At 35.4% G+C, this 24,443-nt stretch overlaps 1 protein-coding gene and 1 long non-coding RNA gene across 4 annotated transcripts in view; one reads left to right on the forward strand and one right to left on the reverse strand.

Annotated features, from left to right (window-relative positions):
* The first annotated feature begins 203 nt into the window (after positions 1-203).
* LOC137048767 (uncharacterized) lies at positions 204-2,500 on the forward strand. Of its 2 annotated transcripts, XR_010899515.1 has the most exons (5): positions 204-343; positions 619-763; positions 978-1,030; positions 1,144-1,197; positions 1,973-2,500. It is a non-coding gene; the product is annotated as an uncharacterized lncRNA (long non-coding RNA). The 2 variants fall into 2 exon arrangements; XR_010899514.1 differs by having other exon boundaries at positions 204-763.
* Positions 2,501-17,132: 14,632 nt separating this feature from the next.
* The window catches only part of sfmbt2 (Scm like with four mbt domains 2), a 50,587-nt gene continuing 43,276 nt past the window's right edge, over positions 17,133-24,443 (reverse strand). For both annotated transcript variants that reach the window (XM_067427035.1, XM_067427034.1), the window contains 5 exons: positions 23,392-23,567; positions 23,047-23,210; positions 20,959-21,213; positions 20,706-20,834; positions 17,133-17,280 (listed from right to left, as the gene is read on the reverse strand). In XM_067427035.1, coding sequence (XP_067283136.1) covers positions 17,140-17,280; positions 20,706-20,834; positions 20,959-21,213; positions 23,047-23,210; positions 23,392-23,567 — 865 coding nt within the window. In that variant the 3' untranslated portion in view covers positions 17,133-17,139. The remainder of the gene's footprint in view (positions 17,281-20,705; positions 20,835-20,958; positions 21,214-23,046; positions 23,211-23,391; positions 23,568-24,443) is intronic.

Raw genomic sequence — 24,443 nt, forward strand, 5'->3', positions numbered from 1 at the left:
CATGACTGTCAATGTGACTCCTGCAGCGTTTTGGGCTGTGAGACTACCTCAGCGGCTAAATCACATATTGAACAGACACATTCAGTTTTTAATTGTAGTGTCTGTTCTCTAACTGAACTGATTTTATGAAAATGAACGCGGTTGCTGTGGGAAAGTGATCAGTGATTCAGTAATCTAGTAGCGGTGGCTTTGGGAGTCAATAATAACCAACTGCAGAACCGCAGAACCCATATACGTCACTCACAACGCTCTGAGGACAACAGCGCCATGCCACAGTCTCATGCCGGAAGTGGGCGGAGTTCACGAAAACTAAACAATCGGCACGGCGGAAGAAGAGGACACGGTAAACAGCTGTTTTGTGTTGTGGTTTTAATCTATCAAGTTTATTTGTGTTGTGTATTTGATTCATCGTTGTTGTATTAACACTTTATACAGAACGTGGCTCTATTTTTTTCTAATGTGCTCTGCTTCACGATGTCTATCGCGTCTGTTGATATGGTCTTGGTTTAAGTAACATAATTGTTTGTGATTTTATTTTGTTGTTGGCGCCGTATTTTTTATTTGCTTTTATCTGATACTGACCAGTGTTTTATGTGTTTTTCCCACTAATTTATTGAGGCATTACGATTTGGAGAGGATCAGCTTTACTTCATGTACATCAATGCAAGACATTCTGCAACAGTTTCTACTGCCCAGTGTGTTAAACTGACCAGATGGCACAGTACACCTTCAAATTCACTTCAAAAAGCAGCTGTCCATGGAGGTATGAAGGTTTTGAGTTATTTGTTTATACACAGTAGCAAGAAATAGTATTTATTTGTTGTCCCTTTTGAATTAGTTGGTTATAAAGTTTCAAGTGTATATAGTGCTTAAGCTAACAAAATGCAAACACTATTTCATGTGTTTGAATGTGTCCCATTAAAATTAAATTAAGTACACAACCAAGCATTATATATATCTGTTTGATTTTGTTGCAGTAAATTGACAATCAGAATGTCACCCAGGATAATGGAAGCTGATCAAAAACAAGGTTAGTTTTAAAAGGCTCTAATAAAGACATAAGCTACTTATACAGATAGTGTGTTGTTATATGTCACATTTTCCAGGAATGTTCTTCTATTCTATAATGTTCAATTGTTTTAGACTGTTCCACAACAGTTGGATGGCTCTATTGACAGTAGGATCGTCATGTTAATGGTAAGAAAAAGAAGGAAAAGTTTTTTTTTTTTTTAAATACAAGCTTCCCTTCATTAGGATAAAAAACATTAGGGTTTTTCACACTTGAAATAGTAAACTCCGGGTATACAGAATCCTGGGTTATCTTGCTTCATGTTTCACACTGATCATCATTTACCTGAGATGAACAATTAATCCTGGGTATTCACACACTGCCGTTCCACACTGTACTTTAATAAACCATGGGATAACATATGTGCAGTATCGGGTCACTGATAGACACTGCACTGCACACAAGATGTTTTCATAAATGCTCAAGCTTTGCATGTCCTTGTATTACAAGTTTATCCTGAATGGACATTTCAGACTATACAATAATTTAAATGGTCTCTTCTTCGCTGCAATTGCGTTTTCTGTTTGCATTTGATGTTTTTCCTCTTCAATGCTGACTTTATTATTTATATAGAGTGCACAGTGTTTCAGTGACTGTCCAAAGCACGTAAATATAAAAGTGTGAAATGTTACTTTACCCGAGGTTAAAAGTGTGTTTAGAATGACGATAAGCTCAGTGTGAGAAGCTCTATGAAGTGCTTGCCTTTAATTTCTGTATACCTTTTGAACTGAAAATGGTTAATTAATTTGATTGTGACAGGGTATCATTTATGTCAGAAATTTAGACATGAGAAACTGAATTTCACAACTTTATTATACATGCTACATCCTGACTTCAACACACGGTATTGTTAAAACACTTCCAACATTTCATCCTATTTTTTTGTACCCTTGTCTCATGAAGGAGCCGCGGATCACAGAAGACCTCTGCACTGCAGTGTAAAGACTGTGGAACAACCAAAAGTTTTCAACAGTTTAGTGGAAGAGCCCTGATTTCTGAAATGTGAAAGTGGAAGACTAGGAAAAAGCCCTTCAACTTTCACAGGCTGAATGGTTGACCGACAACTGGCCAAAGAGACAGTTGTCAATGTTTATAGAGGTTACATCTATTTTAGATTTAATTTGTCATGTACCTGCTGTGCAATTACTTTCAACTTAGCTCAATTTATTCCCCTTGGTCTGATTGTGTATTTTCTAAAGCAAACCCAAGCTAGTATATGATGCCTTTGCTACTTAAGGGGTTTTTAAGGAACATTTTATAAAATTAAACAATTTCTGTGTGTTTTGGGGTTTGTTTGATTAATCTGAATCATGCATAACAGTGTAGAATTGTGTAATGTATATTATGTACTATGAAAAAAAGGTTTATTCTGAGATGCTTGAGTAAAAAACAAATATATTGTGTCATAAAAATAAATGTTCAAATGCTCAATCTTTGTTTTCATTTTTTGTGTGTTAAGATTTGTGTTCAGTTTATCTAGTATAATATTTAAGACATAATATAAATAAATAAAAAATAATAGCAACTTTTTACTTTAAAAACGTTACAATATTTTTTTTATAAATACATTTTTAACGTAAATTATTTTATGTTGTATTAATATCCAGTATTGTTTATTTTAAAACATATTTATATGATTTAACTATGAGTGAGTATATCTATCTAGCCTATCTATCATCTCTCTATCTATCTTCAATTAGAACTTATTAATTAAATACTTGACATTATTAACATCGTTTAAAATTTGGGCTTGAAACGCTCCAAATAGAGCAATGTATGCGAAGATAAATCAGCTCCGCCCACTTCCGGCATGAGACTGTGGCATGGCGCTGTTGTCCTCAGAGCGTTGTGAGTGACGTATATGGGTTCTGCGGTTCTGCAGTTAGACCTGTCTCTTGGGAGTGGCCTCGTAGGGCAGTGAAGCATTCTGGGAATTGTTGTCTTTCTGTCTTTTCTCAGTCTAGAAAGCACTAAATTAAAAAATAATTTCACATTTCTACTACATTAATGACCCAGTTTAAATACAGATCTATCTTCCCAGCGCTAAAGTACTCCTTTAAGTAAAATGAACCAGAGAACAGTCAGAACTTCTAACTGTGTATTTAAGTTTTTTTTCTATCTACACTGTAAAATTTCTAAAAGTCTTTTCAGTTAACTTTACTTAATGTCCAGTAATTTGTCGAGCTTACTTAATACAATTTAGTAATCTTAACTATTTGTATGTTATGTCTTTGTTACTTAGAAAACCTAAGTAAACATTACTTGACTGGTTTGAGTCCCATTTTGCCAAACCAAAACAAAAAAAAGTTTCATGGGCAAAGTGTTTTTGAGGCAGGGCAATTTTTAATAGACTTTTGACTCATTTCCTCCACTTCCTCTCACCATAATTGTGATTAGTGTTCCCTTTGGTTGGGCACTTGGAACTTCATCTATATTATTGAAATATTCTTCTTCCAATTAATGCAGCAATATAACAAGAAATAGTTATCTGATTTCAAAGGAAGGGAGGTTCATTAGCATTTGACCTTGCTTGAGTCACACAGACTTCAACATTCAGCATGCAAAACACAACAATGGTAACAAGGATTTGTTTTATTTAATTGTTTTATTTTTATTATTAATAAGACCTTTAAAATTGTATTTGTTGTCATTATTGGGTTTTTACTGACAAAAGACAAATGTTAAAATAAAGCCAAAAATAGTAAAATGAAGCAATTAATTTATTCATGCCGCTATGCACTCTGGGAGTACACTTCCTCAGATCACAGATAGAACACAACTTAAACGGTTTAAGTAAGAATAACTTAACGGAATTAAGTAATGCTCAGGCAATTGAAATAAGTAAACTGAACAAATTAGTTTTTACGGTGTACATACCAAAACATAGGCCTATGATAATAGTTGTGTAATGTCTTTATATTAAATGCATCAAAATTATCATTTTTTATAATTTGTCTGATGATGTTCAGTTATCCATTTTTTATCCATAAACAAGAGAATTACAAACTTGAGAAGATTTTTCTATTCTGCATGAATCAAGGGGATTTTGGCCTTTTATCATAAACTTTTCAGTGACCCACATTAGGGACATAACTTTCTCACACTGGGAAGGGCAGGATGCACCAAGTCTGAAATGCAAAAAATGTCCCATATTAGGGCAATTCACCCTAACTAAGTTACGAGATGGCGATTTCGTACAAATGTTAATCGTACAAAAACATGATTATTGAAAATAAATAAGTACACTCTAAAAATGCTGGGTTAAAAACAACCCAAGTTAGGTTTAAAATGGACTAACTCAGATATTGGGTTGTTTGAATGGGTGCATTCACTGGGTTCAAACAACCCAAATTCTGGGTTTGTCCATTTTCAACCCAACTTGGGTTGTTTTTAACTCAGCATTTTTTAGAGTGTATGAAGGTCCAACAACAATCCATCACTGGTGTGTAAGCAGATCATATTAATGAGATTGTACGAATTCGCCAAAATAAAATATAACGTTTATAAAATAAATTTGAATTACCTTAGAAGTAAGCAGTAAGCACATTGAATGGAACACATGAACGAGATTCTAACATTTGATTCTAATTCAAAATCTAACACCCACCAATTGACCAAAATGTTACAAATTGCCATGAGTTGAAATGTGTTGAAATAATCATACTTTATTAGCAGATGGTTCCATTAAATCATTTCAGCGAGTACATTTTAACATTAAAACAGGCAAAAAATTAAGCACTCCTTGAAGTGCATTTCATTTCAAAGCAGGTGTGTAGATTTGTTGTGTCTTCGTTGCACCTTTCAACTCCATTGCGGTAAAAAAAAAAAACATAGAGCGAAAGAGTCGTCTTTGAAGCTGTATCTTGATTTCCGATTGCATGCAAAATGTGCAGCTCTAAAAGAAAGCTTATTTCAAAGGAGAAACAGCAGCCAACAATTCAAAACTAGCCCCTGTCACTCCCCCCGAAGGTCCTGCATGACCCAGTTTCAGGTGTGTTAGTATGAGAATCGGCTCTGTGGTTAACCCATGCAAGCAGGTTTTCTTTTTTACTTTACTTTACTTTTTACTCAGACAGTCACACATACAGAGCATAGTGTTCTGCCAAACCTTGATATTATCTCTTGACTCATACTCATAATCACACAACACCAGTCGACAGAATAGCAAAGTCAGCAATGCTGTACCACAAAGAAACTTTACAGGTTTCGTGAAAAGCTTTAAGCAGCCAAGTGTTTAAACTCCCATAATGCATTGATATTGAAGTGTAGTTAGTACTGATATTATATAGTTTGAGGATAGCTTACAGAAATTCTTTTTTTTTTGGATGTGACTGTACAAAAACCTGCTAAAACATGAAGTATAAGCAGCATCAGCACTCAACACTTTTGTATAGTTTTCTTTTTTTTCCCTTGTTTTCTTACAGAACGTGAACGTGCACTTGCCAAAAAAGTGTGGGCAACACTTTATAAGGACCCAGTTTATTTTAGGTGGCCTCAACTACTATGTACTAACATTGTAATTAATCATTTGATACAGTGCACTTATTGTGTACATACGTGTTTTTACATTGTATTTACATTTTAAAAAATACCTGAATGTAATTATGTCACAGTCTGTAATTAATTTCTGTAGTTACATTTGTTGGCACTTCCCTTACCCCTAACCCTACCCTTAAACTGACCCATACCACCACACCTGTTCCTAACCCGTATCCCACCTCAGTATCAGCAAAAGTGTTCAGCAATACAATTTGAACACAATAAGTACATTGTACTTATTTTTTTATGTAAGTACATAGTAGTTAAGGCCACCTAATATAAAGATTAGGTGGCCTTAACTACTATGTACTAACATTTAAATTAATCATTTGACACAATGCACTTATGGTGTGCATTATGTTTTTACATTGCACTTACATTTTTTTTTAACTACCTGCATGTAATTACATCTGTAATTTAGTTACATTTATAATTATACTTTTTATAATTATTACATTTATAATTACATATTGCAATACAATATGAACATAATAAGTACATTGTAATTATTTTTATGTTAATACATAGTAGTTAAGGTCAATAAAGTGGGACCATATTTGTTAATGTTAATTTCAACTTTTACTAATACATTGTTACAGTATTTGTTAACATTAGTGAATGCACTGTGAACTAGTATGAACAACCAATGAACAAGCTGGATTTGTATTAACTAACATCAACCAAGATAAACAAATACTGTAAGAAATATATGGTAACACTTTGTCTTTATGTATGTACCCATACACACACGTACATGTGAGCCATTACTGCTTTATAATAGTGTACCGCTATAATCTGTACTTTAACTTTTTTTTTTTATCATTCTTTAAAGATAAATTTTCTGTGTTTTAGAGGTGTAGGACTGTATTTTAACAACTAAAGTATGTTAAAAGTAAAAGATTTCATGGTATTATAAGGAGATTTTTGTGTAGAATAACAGTAATAAACTGTAATTATTGTGTAAGGCCGCCCAAATCGTCCCAATGAAGGCTAACGATCGGCGGGTGAAGTTCGCTGCGCGTTCGTCTTTTCAGCGGGGAAAAGGGGATTTTATTCCAATTCCTCGTTATCTGACACCATTTAATTATAATTTAGAATTTAGGTTTGAATGCCATTTGGTTATTTGGTCATTCATATTTAATAGTTTAACTACACATTTAATTATTCCGTTTAACCCTTTGTTGAAATTATACCCAACCTGAATAATTCCAGAGCAAGTCAGAATCAATCAAAGTGTAACAATTTTTTTAACAGTCAGGTAAATGTATAAAGCCAATTACATAGTAAATTCAAAGGTAATCCATATATAACATCAAATACTCTGAAGTAAAGAATGAAATGTATACCTGACTTCTGAAAATTACATAATGCTGACTATCTTGAGACACCCAGCATTACGGGCTGACCGGTTTAAAGTGTCAAGCCCTGAGCTCTTTGCAACATTTCCTTAAATACCCAGAAACAAATGCACAAACTCTTTCAAATGTAAACACGAGTGCACAATGGGAATTTGCATTGATCAAGACTTGTATTGATGTAAAGGCCAAATGGCTGAAAGCCACACCCACCAAACTAAGACAAGATATCTTTAAACTCTTAAAACATTGATTATCTTTTGGTTAACTTCTGTGGAGTTGAGATATTTGTACCAGTCGCACTGAGACATTTCAAACGATATCAAACACATATAATACTGTATCGTGTGGATTGACATTGTAATATAGAGATTTTGTGTGTATTTTCAGGTGATCTCAGCATGAGACAGGGAAGGAATTGGGGGAGACGGGGTATATAGGGAAAGATGTAGATTAGCTGATAGTGAGGTGAGACTTGCGTCTCCAGTGGTGTGTGAGGGACAGTTCAGATGTTAATTTCCTTTATTTTCTCAGAGAGTCCTTGTTCTTCATTCAGACATTTCGGCATATACTAGTTTTTTCAGTCTTACAATTGGATATGTTTTTTTTGTTTGTTTTGTTTAGCTATTTTTTTGACAGTATTTTTCTGTTTTTAAAAATATAGTACCATTTTTTACCGTTAAAAATATAGTACCATTTTTTACCGTTTTTATTTTATTTTATTTTTTACAGTGTGTAGTTACTATAGTAATAATTATAAATTGTGCTTAATTACATGTAACTAACTTAACACCCCACACTCTAAAAAAATGCTAGGTTGTTTTAACCCAATGTTGGGTCAAATATGGACTAACCCAGCAATTTGGTTGTTTTAATCCTGCGGTTGGGTTAAATATTTGCTTAAGACAATCCAATCGCTGGGTTAAAACAACCCAGTTGCTGGATTAGTTCATATTTGACCCAACATTAGGTTGTTTTTACCCAGAATTTTTTAGAGTGTAATCTTAATCCTAACCCTATAGTAAGTACATGTTTTTATTGATTGTTACTCAGTACAATTACACAGTAACACTTACAGCTTAAAATAGTGTGTAACCCAAATACAAACCGGATTCTGTAATACTGTAACAAGCACCGTCCTTCGGATGAGACGTTAAAACGATGTCCTGACTCTCTGTGGTCATTAAAAATCCCAGGATGCCCTTCAGAAAAAGAGTAGGGTGTACATTTGCCTATTGGCCTCTGTCCATCATGGCCTCCTAATCATCCCCATATCCTGATTGGCTTCATCACTCGGTCTTCTCTCCACCATAAGCTGGTGTGTGGTGAGCGTTCTGGCACAATATGGCTGCCGTCACATCATCCAGGTGGGTGCTGCACATTGGTGGTGGTTGAGGAGATTCCCCGTTCTATAAAGCGCTTTAAGTGCCTTGACAAGCGATATCTAAATGTAACAAATTATTATATATATTTACTTAAAAGTTATTTGCCCACCAAGTTAGTGGACTTTTGACTAAGTCCACAAAAAACTTTAGATCTCTTGTAAGATTTGTTTTGTTTGGATATAGAGACCATGATAACTTGAAAGGCAAAGACTGCCGATACAAACCTGTTGACGTATTAAGTTTGGTAAAAGGATGGATGGATGGATGGATGGATGGATGGATGGATGGCAGTTGGGTTAAAAAGTGTTTGATGGATAGAAAAATGGATGGATAACTGGATTATAATATTTAGTAAAAGCATGGTTAGATGAATCATTGTGTGTGTATGAATGATGATGGATAAATAGAATGAATACTGGGATCGATGGGTGGATTGATGGATGGATGGAATGCTCTAAAATTCCTTCAAATGAGAATATTATCCATGAAGAACATGAGACCTGACGGGCTAACAGGGGCGTAGCACCAAATTTTGGGCCCTGGGTACAAACCATCTTGCTGGGCCCCCGTACCATGTATGTGTATGTATAGAAAACGGACTTCCCTGCCTTGGGCCCTGGTTACTCAGTACCCTTTATCCCCCCAGTCCCACGCCCCTGCGGGCTAAATAGCGTGTAGTATTGTATGAGGTTTGTTTAAATACAAGAACAGTACCAAATTTAAGGAAATTATCCACTGCTGTTTCCATACCAAAAAAATAAATAAAATAATAATAATAATCTGAAGCTTAAAGGGGGGGTGAAACACTCAGTTTCAGTCAGTGTCATGTCAATCTTGAGTACCTATAGAGTAGCATTGCATCCTGCATATCTCCGAAAAGTCTTTATTTTTTTTATAATTATATAAGAAAGATGCGCTGTTCCGAGTCTTTTCGGAAAAAGCCGAGCGGGTGGGGGCGTATCGTGTGAGCGGAGCTAAATAATGACGTGTGCGCGCCGCTGTTATTGTGTTGAGTGCGTCGTAAAGCTGTGTCATCCCTAACACCGGGAAAAAACTTTATTCAAAATAAAAATATGGCTTTTAATCAGATACAGCCATACATCTATGATCCGGAATCAGACCCAGAGGCTGCAGTTGAACAGGAGCAGCAGCAAAAAACGACTAGAGCAGGACGTCTCTATGTGGTACAAGTTATACACTAACTATATAATTTGCTTAGCGACTTGTGTTATTTACATATTTATACTTGAATTATATCGTCATATTTTTGTCTTTGAAGGTGTACATGTGGGAAGTGCAGTTGTGCACGTGTGTGTTTGTGTTTACGCGTGGTTTGTGTAGACAATTGTAACGTTAGTAAGCGGACTGGTTTTGCACGGCAGGTTAAGTTAGTGTTTACATAGAAAGACATGGAATAGTAGCGCATTTGAATGAAGAAGCGCGCTTATTTAGTTCAACATATTTCCCCACTCTTTGTGTCTTGTTGTTTGGAGTGCTTTTACAATACACAAACATAAAGTTACACATATAGTGGCCAGCTAAACAAATGTACACGCACTACACATCGCATGCTCCATTGATCAATTAACTATACGTGATCATGTTTGGGCTACTTGATGGGCATAGGCAAAAACACAGACATTTGAAGCAGTCTTACTCACCGCCTGCGGTTCTAACGTTGGGACCTTTATCGTTGGGACTGCTCCATCCTTCAGCATTAGGCGATCGGAAAATCCGGCGTCGAGCTGGGCCTTGTTTATGAACAGTCGGCACCGAAATGCAGTGAACAGACATAAACCTTTGCGCAACTCAGTTGCTGATCCGGAAAAGCAAATTACATCCACTGTTGCCTTAACGCGGGATTTTTTGGCAATCTGTACAGGACTGTCTTGGTCTGGCAACCAAAAACGCACTTTTTTGGTGACATTGTTAATTTCTTGAAGTCACATCACCTGTGCAGCGCAGCCTACGAGCCCCGCTTTGATGGGCGTAGCCTGTTGCTTTCGCTCTCTCTCTCACGCTCTTCCGGTAGAATTGTCCGTACGGCCCATACAAGGAAATTCCGACCTTTTAAGTCAAGTGGACCCATGATCGAAAAAAACTTATGACTAACCGGAAGTAGTATTTTTGACAAAGAAATACTCCCATCAAACGTCCACCTTAACTTTTGAAACTTTGTTTATGTTTAGTATGGGATTCCAAGTCTTTAACAGTGTAAAAAGATCAGTATGCATGAAACAGCATTTCACCCCCCCTTTAACAGTTAGTACTGATGTCTATACTGGTAAAATGCATGGAAAGGGTAATTATGAGTAATGATTTTAAGATCCAGTGTAATATGCATACATCTAAAAGGTACTAGTGTTAAGTGTTAACATTTTTTATAATTTAGTTGCTGAACATATGAAGGGTAAAAGATTTCCTTTCTTATCATCAAAAAGAGTGGTTGTCAAGGGCTGTTTAAGATTTCGCACAAATATTCATGTGGGCCTCTTAACCATCAGAAATATATCTCGATTATGGTTAGACACATCAGTGGTGAAGTCACGCACAGCATACCTTTGAAAAGATGTTGCCTGGCAACCACAGGTTCACACAGCCAGACTCAATAGAAAACTCTAAATGGTCATAATGTCATGCTTCATGAAATATGAAACAAATAATTTATACAATTTACGCAGTGCGATGAATGATTTTGTTGTTCTCGCTTACAGCAGTTCTCCTTATGGCTGGTCTAATGTATTGATTCTGGGCCAGGCGGTGTGTGGGTTCCCAACATGTTTAACACACTGTGCAAAGATAATTTCTTGTAATGAACTGTGAAGACATATGATAAATAGAAGTGTCGAGACCCATTTTGTGTGTTACAGCATAGTAATACTGAACCTAATAAGAACCTAATTGGATGAATATCAAATAAACTCTCAAGAACATGTCAGGTTCATGTTTTACACCAAAAAGAAAGAACGAAAAGAAAACATATATTACTGAAAGAACACGACACTCATACATAGTAGTACAGTAGATTTTTGTTTTGTATTGTGGCATCAATACAATACATCTGTATATTTTGTTTAGAGCAATAATCATCTCTATTTATATCAGTACATAACCGTGCCCTGCACTTATTCAACCACTGTAAATACTGCACTTTCTACTATAGCACTTCTGGTTAGACCCAAACTGCATTTCGTTGCCTTGTACCTGTACTTGTGTAATGACAATAAAGTTAAATCTAATCTAATCTAATCAAGCATGAGCACATTGTATTACAATTTTCATTAGCATGATAAAAAAAAAATACTTTTATGTGACAAATCATTTTATAATAATTGTAATTGTATTTTCTACAAACCTAATTCCAAAAAAGTTGGGACAAATTGTGAATAAAAACTGAATCCAATGGTGCACTGTCAAAATTGTACCTTTTATTTCTGTGATGCAAAGCTTAATTTATAAGTAAAATTATTAAGTATAATAAATTGAAAACCAATTATTTTAAATTGTAATAATATAATACAATGTAGTTTTTTTCTTCTGTATTTTTGATCAAATAAATGCAGGCTTGATGCAGAAGAAACTTCTTTCAAAAACATTACAAATAGTAACGTGTCTGAACTTTTGGCCTGTACTATATGTGTAATTCGACTGTAAATAACAGTCGAAGACCAATCAATCACAAAGCCGGATCATATGACCAACGAAATCTACCAAGAGCTGTGTAAATTATCGTCTGCATTGCGGCATGCTTTTTTGGGGAGATAAATAATGGCGCAAATACCAGTAAATTGACAAGCGCAAACCTTAGTAAATCATCTTTGGCGATTCATTTAAATAATCTCCTCCCATGATTTTTGCTTCTGAAAGGGAAACTTCTGCAAATACATATGCACTAAGGTCAGCTGCAAAAGTATCCCTTACAGCTGTTTTCACCGTGCTTTTAGTAAAACCTGAACGTTTTTTAACATGAAAAGATGGTTTGCGCTGGTGCAAGCTGTTAGTAAATCTACCTCCAGGTGTGCTGTCCTGTCGTAAATACTTAACTTGCATACTTGTATTGTATATACTTAATGTTTAAACACAATATTCTAAAGATGGCTGTGCGTTTGTTTCTCTGGTGCATAAAGTCTAAATGCACAAAAGACCATAACACCAACAGGGACCGTAATGATATTGCATTCTAAATGCGATGGAGTTAATAATATAATATGTAGTGTATAATATGTTAGTAATTAAGATGGAGTTGGTTCTCTCTTTGTAGATAACCTCTAACACTCCTCTGGGAAGGCTTTCCACAAGATTTTGGAGTGTTTCAAACTCATCCAACCATGTATTAATAGACTTGCTTTGTGCATTAGGGCACAGTCATGTGCTGGAATAGATAAGGGCCTTCCACAAACTGTCCACACAATGTTGGAAGCATAACATTGTCCAAAATGTCATTATTGATAAAATATTTCATTTATCCTATAGAAAACAATTATAGAACAGTTTGAATTCAATAAAACCCAGATGTGTTTTGAGGCCTCATGTCCTACGTGACTGATTTTAAAAAGTATATCTGACAAGGTAATGTGGCCACTGAGTAGTTTTTTCTTAGTCAGGTTTCCACTAAACAACAGGTGGCTGTGAATGAACAAGACCATTATTACGAGGTGTGAAATAAATACGTCACTTGGAGGCTTCTTTCTTCTGGTAAAGAGTTGATGGTCCTTGGAAAATGTTTCATCTTGCCTCTAAAAAAAGGGTTGACCGTCAATTGGCAGAACAGGAAGGAAAACAGAAACAGGAGGGGGGTGAATATTGCCAGGAAATGAATTGTGAAATGACAGATAATTCAAATGTATAAGAATAGCGCCCTGGCCAGAGACAAGTTTAGATGTCCAGCGGGTATGTATGCAACAGTATGCTGAAGCACTGGAAGTAAGGGGCCAAGCCTAACCCGCTGTAAAACAGCCCCGTACTATTATCCCACCTCCACCAAACTTTACATTTGGCACAGTGCAGTCAGGCAGTTGACGTTCTCTTGTCATCCGCCAAAATTAAAATCAGACTGCCAAACAGAGAAGTATGATTCGTCACTCCAAAGAACACGTTTCCACTGCTCCAGAGTCCAGTGATGGCGTGCTTAACACCACTCCATCCTACGCTTGGCATTGAACTTGCTGATGTGAGTTTTCGTTCTGATATTAAAGATATAGTTCACCCAAAAATGAAAATTAGCCCATGATTTACTCACCCTCAAGTCATCCCAGGTGTATATGACATTCTTCTTTCAGACGAATAAAAGTTGAGTTATATTTAAAAAAGACCTGGCTAATGCAAGCTTTATTCTCCACACGGCTCCGGGAGGTTAATAAATATCCATATTTATGAAACTGCTTCTGCAGTTCAAAGGCTTACGCTAACAGGTACGCTCATCAGACGTCGCGTACGCATCTTGAACTACAGGAAGGCACTTTCAGCACTTTTCCACGCAAGGCGATCGGCCAGAATTTGAATTTAAAAAGTTTTAATTATGGATACTTTTCTTACACAAATGCAACGATTTGCTTCAGAAGGCATTTATTAACCACCCAGACCTGTGTGAAGTATGTTATTTAACGGACAGATATATTTTTATGGACTTCAAAATTAGAGCAACAATCCCTGGCATTATAAAGCCTGGATTAGCCCGGACTTTTTTAATATAACTCAACTTTTATTCGTCTAAAAAAAGAATGTCATATACACCTAGGATGACTTGAGGGTGAATAAATCATGGGCTAATTTTCATTTTTGAGCGAACTATCCCTTTAATGCCAGTGGTATTAGATTTTGCAGTATTTGGTTGAGCAGTTGCCAATTAAGCTTGATCAGAGTTCTAGTGGGGTAGAAATGTTAGCATCATTCTTCAAAAAATGTTAACCAAAAGTTTTGACTGTTTTGAACTCTTCAGCTATGGAGCCAGCACATCTTTTACACACTAGCACCTCAGCACTCGGTCCATGCCATTCTTAAACGCTTCCACTTTCCAATAATATCACTTACTGTTGGCTGTGGAATAGCAGGGATGAAATTTCATGTACTGACTCATTGCAAAGGTAGCATACTCAGAGTATCACGCTTTAATTCAGTTTTTCATAATGACTATTTTTTCCACAAATGTTTGTAAATGCAGACTTCATGGCTAGGTTCTTGGTTTTATTCACCTGGGTCAATGGGTCTGATTGAAGCACCTGAAATATTGTCCATAATATTTTTGCCCAAATAGTGTAGCCTTCAATTGTCTGTGCCAATCCTTATCTATGAAATTAGAGAAATGTTCATGGCAGGAAAAAAAAAACCTCCTGTAATTATGTAATATCATCTGTGTGTGAGTGGGATGTGCCGTAAATAGCCCGCATAACGTTGCCTACCGTTTCCCGGAAATGATGTTCGCATCGGGGTGATTCAATTCACATTTGTTTCAAAATTTCTGAAAATCACAGCCAAGAATAAACTATGCAGTCATATACTTTTATTATTAAAGGAATGTTCTGGGTTAAATACAAAATATCATCTGCATCTGTCGATTCGCCACAGAAAATAATTTCGACTCGTCTGTCAGGTTGAAAAAATAAGCAAGTCACATTTACATGGGATATATTTGTGGGACAAGACGTTGCATTGAAATAAACATTAAAATGCACACTGTTATTAATGTACTATTATACACGATCAATCTAGTCTCATGTTAACATGTGTGAAATAACTTACTCACTTTTCATTTCTGCCTTGTCCCATAGACTTCCATTGAAAGCCGGAAGAACCATTGTTCATTTTTACAAACTAAATCAAAATGTTTGTTTGCGGTAATGGACATCTGATGTTTACATTTGCAGATCTTTCAGACATTGGCAATTTTTAATTATTGCAATAATGGAAATGGTTTATGATTACAGACAACATTTCAATAGCAGTCCATCAATCTTGAATACATTCTACTTGTGAAGTGATCCCGTTGTGTCGGAAAACAGAGAAGTAAAAAATATATCGCTATGAAAGTCATTACAAACGAAAAAAATATATGTAGAAAACATCCACTGTTTGCATAGATCGATAACATTTACATCAAATATAGATGACAAAAGGCAGCTCTTCAAAAATTCATTTGCCCTTAAATTCTAAAGAGAAAACAAATGTGTTACAACAGGCATGTACTTTTAGGGAAACAACTGTGTGTAGTTTTGTATGCAATTAACATCCATGCACAAATATGTGTACATCTCAGCATACACGCACAATATGTTTATATCAAATATCATTCCTGATATTAATAATTCATAATGCCCAAGTTGCCCAAAGTAGATTTAAAGGTGTTAAATCGCCGCCACTCACCTGACGAACACGACAAACTTTATAAAAATAGTTTATCCGAACAAAATAAATATAACAAATATATTAGTTCACTTCCGAAGTTAATACTTTGTATATAATTCGCCATTATAAATATAATTTGGTCTTTAAAGATTTCAGATAGTTCTGCGGTGAACTCAAGGGATTGGATGTTTTTTCACAGTTTAACCCTCTGGGGTTCTTCATTTATGGGTCACACTCAGGACCTTCGGGTCTAAAAGGACCCGGAGGTCGGGAATCAAAAAAAAAAAAAATTGAGTAAAATCAATGAAATATATTTTTGTTCAATAATATTTTTTCTTTTCTTTTTTGGTGTTTTGAGATAATTTTATGATTTATAAATAATATTTATGCAATAATTATGACCCATTTTTTCCCATTGAATATAATAGAATTTTATTTTATTTATTTTTTCCTTTTTTTATTAAAGCTGTATTTCATTTTAGAGTCAAGCCTAGGCCTCATGAAAGCATTTTTTTATTTGATTGGTGCCATCTGGTGGACACAGTGAGCATTTTTATCACGCAATAGCACATTTTTACCACTAGAGTGCATTACAGAACCTGTGTGTGTGTGTGTGTGTGTGAGTTTTTGTTTGTCTGTTTTGCACTCTTGATGTTTTAGAGATTCACCCCTTCACTGTTGAGTCCTTTTTTTCTGCATCCTGGCTGATTTGTAGATTATATGCACAAAAAAACTCTGTATTTTCATATTTTTGCCAATTTCCCATTCATTTCCTATGGGGGTCTTTTTTGACCCGAAGGCCCCGAGTGTGACTATTTTTTTTACGACCACTTAGACTTTTCCAATCCTGTCCCCAATTTTTTTTTCTGTCCATATACCAAGTACCAATACCCTCACCAAGTTTCGTACCATTCAGATGAAGCTACGATTTTTAACATTTCTTTCAAAAAAAAATTCGGGTCAGAAATGACCGAAGAACCCCAGAGGGTTAAACATATCCTCATTCCCTCTCGTTGTCTTCGTCCCTATCGAGACTTTCTTCTGAAACCAACCTAAACCTCCTTTAGCTTGTTTAGGAAGTCTTCGTTGGGGATTCAGCACACCACCATGCTGAAAAAAAAACTCTTTAAGCTGAGACCAGCCTGGTTTGGCTGGTCTATGTTGATGGCTTTAGAGAGGTTTTAGGTACTTGACCAGCAGGCCAACCAGCTAAATCAACTTAATAGAAGTTTAACTAGGCCGGGAGACCAGCTAGACCAGCAGCCTTCACCTTTAAACTTTTTTTCATTTGCAGGGAAAGCTTATTCCTTGACTAAATCTCACATTGAAGGCAACATAATCCATTCGGTACGAGGCAACCTGAGGTTTCTTGATGGATGGAATGACTCCTTACATCCCCTGAGTATCATAGGTGTCTGTTGATTTGCGTCCGCCGAGGCTAAAGGTCAGCTTAGTTAGCGTACTGGGAGTAGAAGGCCACTTTGACTCGCTCGATCTGATGACAGAGTTTGATGGCGGGGCCGAGCTTTAGGTCCATGCATTCTTGGACTGTAGGAAGGGTCAGCAGCAGCAATGCCTGTCCATCAATGTCCTTGAGAAGGAAATAAACACGTAAAAGTTAGCATAATTATTGAAATTTGTTTCATTTTGCGTCTTGTTTGCTTCAGTTGCACACACCATACTAGTGCATGTTTCTTAGTTTTCATTAGAAATGTTGGATTGTTTTCTAATCTGCAGTAGACCAAGAATGTTTATTAATAAAGTAAATAGGGGACGTTTCGGTTACACTTTATTTTAAAGTGTCATTGCATAAGTACTGAGTAATATTGATTAAATACATGTAATTACTATAGGGTTAGGCTATGATTAGGTTTGGTTGTTAATTAGTTGCATGTAATTATGCATAATTTACTGTTATTACTATGGTAAGTACTTGTAACATATGTAAAAAGGACACTGTAAAATAGTGTTATTGAAAATGTCATGTTGTCTACAATAGAAAGCATTCTAGTTTACACAATGATTAGCCTTTGTTTATTACAGCCTGCAATGTTTAAACAAATATTTTATTATTATGTCAATATTAAAATACTATATAAATGATGAAATTAATTAAATAAAATAATATTAAAATTAATTAGCGACTGATATTTGAGTATTGCCGACTTCAGTTGAGTATTTGAAATCAGAGAAGTAAAAAAGAACACTAAAAAAATAAATATATAACAGTTTAATACACTTTTATTACACTTTTATTTAAATTATGACATTTTTAAAAAATATATTCTTATTCATATTCTTTGACACTTTAAATTATGAAAATAATAAATAAAGAACTATTTTAGTTGAATTAATTGAAGTCTGCACTATATTAAAAACGAATTCAGAAAACAATAAAATAAATGCTAATACTATTAATCATCATAATCTTCGACAATTTAACCACTGATTGGCCTTTTAATATAACCTGCAATATTTGACAATAATACTGATAATGATAACTTCAATTATGAAAATAATAAAAGAACATAAAAATGAATTAAAATAAAAATAATAAAATACAATAATGGAAAATCTGCTTATTTGGTTTAACTGAAGTAGAAACAGAAAACAGAAAACAATAAAATAAATACTAATACTAATAAAAATAACCGAAGTCTGCAATATTTAAAAAAACTGTTTGGATTCAGAAAAGACAATAATACTTATACAAAGTAATCATAATCTTTGACAATTTAAATTTTGAAAATAAGCACACACACACAAAAAAAAAAAAAAAAAAATATATATATATATATATATATATATATATATATATATATATATATATATATATATATATATATATATATATATATATATATAAAGCAATTAATCAGTTTGAGAATTTTAAATCAGAAAACAAAAACAAATCTTTAAATCATTTTTAATCATTTCAATCATTTAAATGATACATTTTAAAATGAAATAAACTGAAATAGACTACTTATTGAACCAAGGTTATTATAGTTTCGCTTTTTTAAATTAGTTTTTATTTTATTATCGTTTTCAATTTTGCTACAAATTTCAGTTTAGTTTTAGTTAGTTTTACAAATGGTTTTGCTAGTTTTAGTTTAGTTTTTATTTTGCAAATACATTTCTATTTAGTTTTTATTTATTTAGTTTCAGTTTTAGTTTTAGTAATTATAGTTTAGCAGAGTTACCATAATGAAGTGTAGAGACCAAATCAAGGTTTTTAATTTCAGCAAAGTTTAATGTTTGCACAGATTAGAGTTTAATCTTACTAAACATCCTTAAGTGAAATAACTTGATAAACAAGCATTATTGTTTAAACCCAGGACGGTCTTACAAAACATGCATAAAGTTGGGTCTTCACCTTTGAGCAAAAAAGCTTGAGTCAAACTATGACCTATATAGGATCTATCTTAAAGAACAAAATAGATGCAACGTAAAATATAAAAGTAAAAATTATAAATTCCAGACAAACTCACTCATAACAGATGAAATATTGTTAAACAATTAAAAGCTTATTTTAATTTCTTCAGTAGTACAATGTAGGCTAGCAGTTTTGCTCTGTGTGTGTGTGTGTGTGTGTGTGTGTGTGTGTGTGTGTGTGTGTGTGTGTGTGTGTGTGTGTGTGTGTGTGTGTGTGTGTGTGTGTGTGTGTGTGTGTGTGTGAGTGTGTACATGTTTTTCTAGCCTGGTGAGGACTTCAAACTGAATGCACACAGACTCATGGGGACTCGTGTCACCGTGGGGACCTAAATAGAGGTCCCCATGGGTACAAAAGCTTATAAATCATACAAAATGAGTTCTATTGAAAATGTAGAAAGTTTCCTGTGATGGGTAGGTTTAGGGGCAGGGGCAGTGTAGGGGGATAGAATATATGGTTTGTATGGTATAAAAACCATTACGTCTATATGGCAAGTCCCCACAAAGATAGCGCACCAGACATGTGTGTGTGCGTGTGTGTGTTTGTTGTGCTATAATTGTAAAGGGGACCAATGTCCTCACTTATCTAGTAAAATATTATGATAACTGACTAGTAAGGACATTTGACTGGTCCTCACTAGTTAAAAAGGCTTATAAATCGGCCAAAACATGTTTTTATTTAAATCTATTGTTTTGCACGTTCTTGGGATGGGTAGGTTTGGGGAGAGGGATTGGGTTAGGGGATATAAAATATCATTAACCTGATATAAAATCAATGGAAGTCCATACAATGTCCTCACTTATATAGTGAAACAAACCTGTGTGTGTGTGTGTGTGTCCTGGTATTCCCTACTTTGTGGGGAAATGTCTCCACACAGATAATAATATTAGTAGTAGTAAATGATTATGATAACACCTTTGAGCCTGTCAATATTATGCAAACATGAAATCTCAAACGCACAGTAGGCTAGTAACGTTATTTGCTAATATAGTTGCTGACTTTTGCGCCTGCATCAATCGTCACGTAAGAAACGGCATTCTAAAACAGTGAGCTTAAGTTAAAAGAAGTTCAACGTGCATCTCATTACCTTGTGTTATTTCCCCTTTCACTGCCACGGACGCATTGATTCTTTGTGAACTGCCGTTTAAGACTGGCGATGTGTTGACTGTCTGCACGCGTCCGTCACATGGCAGCGGTTAATCTCCTCCTCAGATCACTTCACGCGCAGTTGCGCAATAGACACTCCCTCAACTGCCACAGTCAGATTTTCCACCACATTAAAGAGAGCTTATTAATAACGAAAACGAATATTTATTTTTGCTAATTATTATTTTATTTCAGTTAGTTTTTTAGTAAGAGTAGTTAGTTTCGTTTAGTTTTAGTTTTTTATTTATTCAGATTTTTAAATTTTATTTCAGTTTACGAAAATGTTTTTTGACCAATAGTTTTAGTCTTAGTTTCAGTTTTCGTTTACGAAAATAACCTTGTATTGAACTGAGAGATCTGATTTAGACTTTGAAAACTTGATATGAATTAGACATTTAAAGCCAAAGAAGTGCCAAGTGATGGTTAGTGTCCTGTACCTGTTCTTGGAATATCTTTGCTAGAGAGGCACAGTCTGTGGACGTGATGAAGTCAACCACATCAGATACACTCCATTCCAAAGGGTTCCTCTCTAGCACCAGACGATCTTCCTCTTCAAAACTCTCCGTCTACATATGCACACAAGCACCTTAGCTATTATAATTTAACTCTAGGCCTTCATTAAATTAATGCAAGTTTAGGGAATCATTCGCACAAAAGCTTCTGCACTGTATGTCTGTGTGGACACTTTACCTTTGTGTTTGTGTGGTTGGCGGTCTGGTTCTGGGTGTAGGAAACCGAGCGCGTGGTTCTTCTGGGAGAGGTCCTGTCGGAGGTATTTGGATGGGTCGCCCTGCGCTGAAGAGCAGCACGGCGCGGTGGTCTTCCTCTCCTTGGGGCGTCCTGGACGGAGTGGGCAGAGGCCTCCTCACGGAGCGAGTTGGAACTGTTCTCACTGCCCCACTCCTCAAAATCCTCTTCCTCATCATCATAGTAATAATCACTGTCCTATAAAGACACAGTGGAGGGACAGGTTTACACTGTATCTTAAGGTCATATTTAAAGTTACAGCCAAATTTTGCTGAAATTTTGGTAATGTGACGATGCCTTTTTCCAGGTTTAACGTGCTAAAGCATCAAGAAATCATATCTCTTTTATGTTACCCAGAATTTTTAATTTTTTTTAATTTCAGTTGGCGTTTTTTTTGTCACGACGCACACTACAAAAAAAAAGCACTAATCAGCATTTTCGTCTTAATTTCCACCAAAAAAAATCTAAAGATCCTGAGAAAATATACATTTACTTGTGAATTAAAATGTTCTTAGCATATAATAATATAATTTATTTAAATTAAACAAACAGATTTAACTGAAGTCTGCAATACTTTAACAAGCTTTTAGGATTTTATTGGTGAAGTAAATAACACCAATAAAAATTATGAAATGGATACAAATGAATACGCAACCATTTAAATTATGAAAATGAGAAGAAAAATTGTAGTTGAAAAGTGTACAATATTTGATACTTCTATAGTTCTTCCGGATATTTTTTCTAACTTAAGCATTTAAATACATAAATAAATAAATAAATAAATAAATTATGTGTAAAAAAAAGGAAAAAAAAAAGATAAATTCAAGATCTTAGTAAATCTTAGTAATTTTTTCTTAGTTTCGATATTTTTTCTGAAAAAAAAAAAAATTGATTTATTATTTAAAATAAATGATTTTTGCAGTGCAGTTGTTAGCTCCACCCACAACAAATCGAATTGTTACAAGTAGCGTTTGCATACAGTAGTTAAAGGTGGAGTAAGTGTTATTTCAAAACCGTTTTACAAAACGGACTCGGGCCGAGTGCAATAACAAACCTGTAGCCAATCAGCAGCTTAGGGGCGTGTCTACTATTGATGGTGAGAAGAGAGAACTCAGTGCACGTCATTATTCAAAACACACGAGTCACACATGGCGGACATTAGCAGAGAACGAATATATGCTGGCTTTTGCTTGAATATTCTCGTGTGTCATGTTCGCTTGTTTGTCCATTTACGATCGTATTGTCACTCACTTCAGCGATGATAAAGACCTGTTCATTCCACACCGTATGGAGCATCTAAATCTCCTCACTGTCTGTTTCAAGCGTCAGCTCACAAAATGTGTCCGACAAGTAAGATACTATACTCCTTTATTTTTTCCTCTTTTCATGATCTATATAACCCTTATCCAGTCATAATTGTAATTGACATAATTGACATACAAATGTCGTTAGCTGGACTATCGAGATTGTGTACTATCAAGTTGTTCATGAGAACAGTTTGTGTTTTGTGATCACTATAACTCTAATCTGGTCATAATTGCAATATGTTCATTAGTTGGACTGTCGGCTCATGTACTATCGAGTTGTTTATGAGAACGGTTTGTGTTTTTGTGATGGATATTCACTTTTTCATTGAATATTCGACCTGGATTAGTAACACGCAGATTCTGCCATAGTCGTTGCCTGGGTTACGTATGTGTGGGGCGGAGCTATCAATATAGGGCCGAGACCCCTTTATATAGGGCCGATATAGGGCCGAGACCCCCAAACACGTAGGGGCGTGTTTGTTTTGGTGATTTGAAATATCAACAACAGTTACCAGAAAGCACTTACCCCACCCTTAATAAAACACAAAATATATTGTGACTGGCTATGATTTTTGTCACTTTTTGTGCAACATTTACTGTTTAGGTGCCTCAAACATCTTTGAAAATGATGCACTTGCATCTGCATGCTTGCATACTAGTCTAGGTTTCAGGAGTTACAATTGAAAGTATGTGTTTTTGTCTGGGTTCATGTGGTTTGGCAGACCTGAGGAGACTCTGTGGTGTGGTATCCTACAATAGAAGAGCGCCGTTTCTTCTGGACAAAGATGGCTTTGCGTTTCTTTCGCCGTCGTGCTGGTTTGGTCATGTCCCCGTCCTGAGCATTCTCTCCTAAACTGGGGCGACCAACTTTCCTCTTCTTGTAATATGCTACATTAGGGATGAAACAAAAACACACACACACACAATTATCGACCGTTAGAAAGAACTACATGCGAGTGTATCTGTGTTTCTGGAGAAAATAATACCTTGCACTTGTGAAACATCTCATTTTAATTCCAAGTTAGAGAAAACATCACTTTTCATCACTGTAGACGAATAAAAGACTCACTGTATTTGGTCTTGGTCTGACTGGAGCAGTTTTCAGGGCACTTGTCGGACACACATGTTGGGCCAAAAAGATTTGGACAACACTGGAGTCTCTCGCATACTCGCCGACAAAACTCAGATACTTGATCGGCTGTTCGGACGATTCTCATGGTGGAGCGATAGCTTTTCCCTTTATATCTAGAAACAAGGAAACATGTTTTCACGCAGTAGTCGTTTCCACCATCAAGGACATTATGAAATGAAACATTTGACATATTCACCACACATGACTATGCTAATCAGCAGTCTTAAAGCCTCATTATGGAAATGAAGGAAAGCTCTTTGTTCATTATGATTGCACAATTTAACTCTGTTTGTTTGCTAATTTATCAGTAATATTATTGTTTTTAAACTTACACACATAAGGAATAAGTCATCTGTTGGTCATCATTTTGTCCCTGTAACTTAGGGTTTAACAGGACCACATAGAGAGAAAACACACAGACTGGCTTCTTTTTTGACTTATAGAGTTTTAGCCGGCGACGGCCAATGGCATGGTGGATTGTGTTCACGACAGCGTTTTCTGGAAGTATTCCTAAACCCATGTTGTGATTTCCATTATAGTAGCATTCCTATGTGATGCAGTGCCGTCTATGGGCCCGAAGATCACATTCATCCAGTATGGTTTTCTGGCCTTGACCCCTATGCACAGAGATTGTTCCAGATTCTCTGAATTTTTGGATGATATTATGTACTGTAGATGATGAAAACTTCATACTCTTTGCAAGTTTTCTCTGAGAAACTCCTTTCTGATATTGCTCCAGTATTTTTTGCCGCAGCATTGGGAAAATTGGTGATCCTCTGCCCATCTTGACTTCTGAGAGACACTGCCACTCCGAGAGGCTCTTTTTATACCCAATCATGTTGCCAATTGACCTAATAAGTTGAATATTGTTCCTCCAGATGTGCATTTAACTTTTTCGGCCTCTTATTGCTACCTGTCCCAACTTTTCTGGAATGTGTAGCTCTCATGAAATCAAAAATGAGCCAATATTTGGCATGACATATCAAAAT

This window comes from Pseudorasbora parva, chromosome 20 (genome assembly GCF_024679245.1).
Source record: "Pseudorasbora parva isolate DD20220531a chromosome 20, ASM2467924v1, whole genome shotgun sequence".
Lineage (NCBI taxonomy): Eukaryota > Metazoa > Chordata > Actinopteri > Cypriniformes > Gobionidae > Pseudorasbora > Pseudorasbora parva.